This window comes from Prionailurus bengalensis, chromosome D1 (genome assembly GCF_016509475.1).
Source record: "Prionailurus bengalensis isolate Pbe53 chromosome D1, Fcat_Pben_1.1_paternal_pri, whole genome shotgun sequence".
NCBI lineage: Eukaryota > Metazoa > Chordata > Mammalia > Carnivora > Felidae > Prionailurus > Prionailurus bengalensis.
The window spans coordinates 102,256,742-102,258,127 of NC_057346.1; the positions used below are offsets into that span (position 1 = coordinate 102,256,742).

The 1,386-nt window shown below is 40.8% G+C and overlaps 1 protein-coding gene across 1 annotated transcript; it reads right to left on the reverse strand.

Annotated features, from left to right (window-relative positions):
• On the reverse strand, positions 1 to 945 carry LOC122482804 (olfactory receptor 1009). Its single transcript, XM_043579100.1, has one exon. The coding sequence runs from the start codon at positions 943 to 945 to the stop codon at positions 1 to 3; it is 945 nt and encodes a 314-aa protein (XP_043435035.1).
• Between the last annotated feature and the right edge of the window lie 441 nt (positions 946 to 1,386).

Below are 1,386 nucleotides of genomic sequence, written 5' to 3' on the forward strand. Positions count from 1 at the left end.
TTAATTTCTTATGCAAAACTTCCCCCTGACGATCGTTCTGCACATGGCAGCTTTCACTTCTTTATTTCTCAAGCTGTAGATGAGAGGATTCAACATGGGGATCACTGCTGTGTAGAACACCGACACCACTTTATTGATGTCCAGAGAAAAGATTGCACCTGGCCTCACATAGATAAAGAAGAGGGTCCCATATAAGATGGACACTGCGGTGAGATGGGAGGAGCAGGTAGAAAAGGCTTTGCGCCTCCCATCACCAGAGCGGATCCTCAGGATGGCAGTAAGGATGTAAATATAGGAGATTATAATGGTCAGGCTACTGACAACCAGTACGGCTCCAGCCACAATGAAAACCAACAGTTTATTGATCCGGGTGTCAGCACATACCAGAGAAAGAAGGGGGGACATGTCACAAAAGAAATGATTGATAATGTTGGAGCGACAAAAGGGAAGTCGGAAAGCAGCCGTTGTGTGAGTCATGGTGCTCAAGAAGCCAATAGTATAGGGTCCAACCACCAACTGTACGCAGAGTCTCTGTGACATGGAGACAGAATACAATAATGGGTTACAGATGGCCACATAGCGGTCATAAGCCATGGACGCTAGGAGAAGGCACTCAATGGCCACAAAGAACCCAAAGAACCATTGCTGCAAGGCACAGCCCAGGAAGGAGATGGCCTTCCTCTCAGTGAAGAAGTCAGTGAGCATCTTGGGACCCACTACTGATGAAAAGCAGATGTCCACAAAAGACAGGTGACTGAGAAAAAAGTACATGGGCGTGTGAAGGCGGGGATCTATCTGGATAAGAATAATCATACCCAAGTTTCCTGTGATGGTAACAAGGTAAAAAAGTAGAAATAGCAAGAAAAGGAAGACTTGCATTCGAGGATGATACTTCAAACCTATGAAAATAAATTCTGTGATTCTTGTATTGTTCCCATCAGCCATTGGTTGTGTTGTTCTCTAGAGTGAGAAAAACAGAACGTTAATAATGCATACAATTTTAAATTATTTAAAAGCATAACATTATACACAAGAAGAGAAACTACAGGTCCAATTTGGGAGCATTGGTATAAAAAGAGACTAAACTAAAAGCTACCAAGCAAATATAGTAAGGTTCTTACTCTTAACAGCAATATGGTTTAAATGTTTTAAAGAAAAAATTAGAACTAAGAGTTGGGTCACCATTAGAAAATGTGTAAAATTACTCACCACACTTACATATTAAAAGACAGTGCATTATAATTATTTCAAAAGAATTCTTTAAAGAAGCTGATAAAATGTGGCAAGAAAGAAAGAGAAAGAAGAAAGAAAGAAAAGAGAAGAAAGAAAGAAAGAAAGAAAGAAAGAGGGAGGAAGGAGGAAGGGAGGAGGAAGGATGGAAGGATG

Excerpts from the sequence above, each read along its gene's own strand:
- LOC122482804 (XM_043579100.1), bottom strand. The coding sequence starts at position 945 with ATGGCTGATGGGAACAATACAAGAATCACAGAATTTATTTTCATAGGT.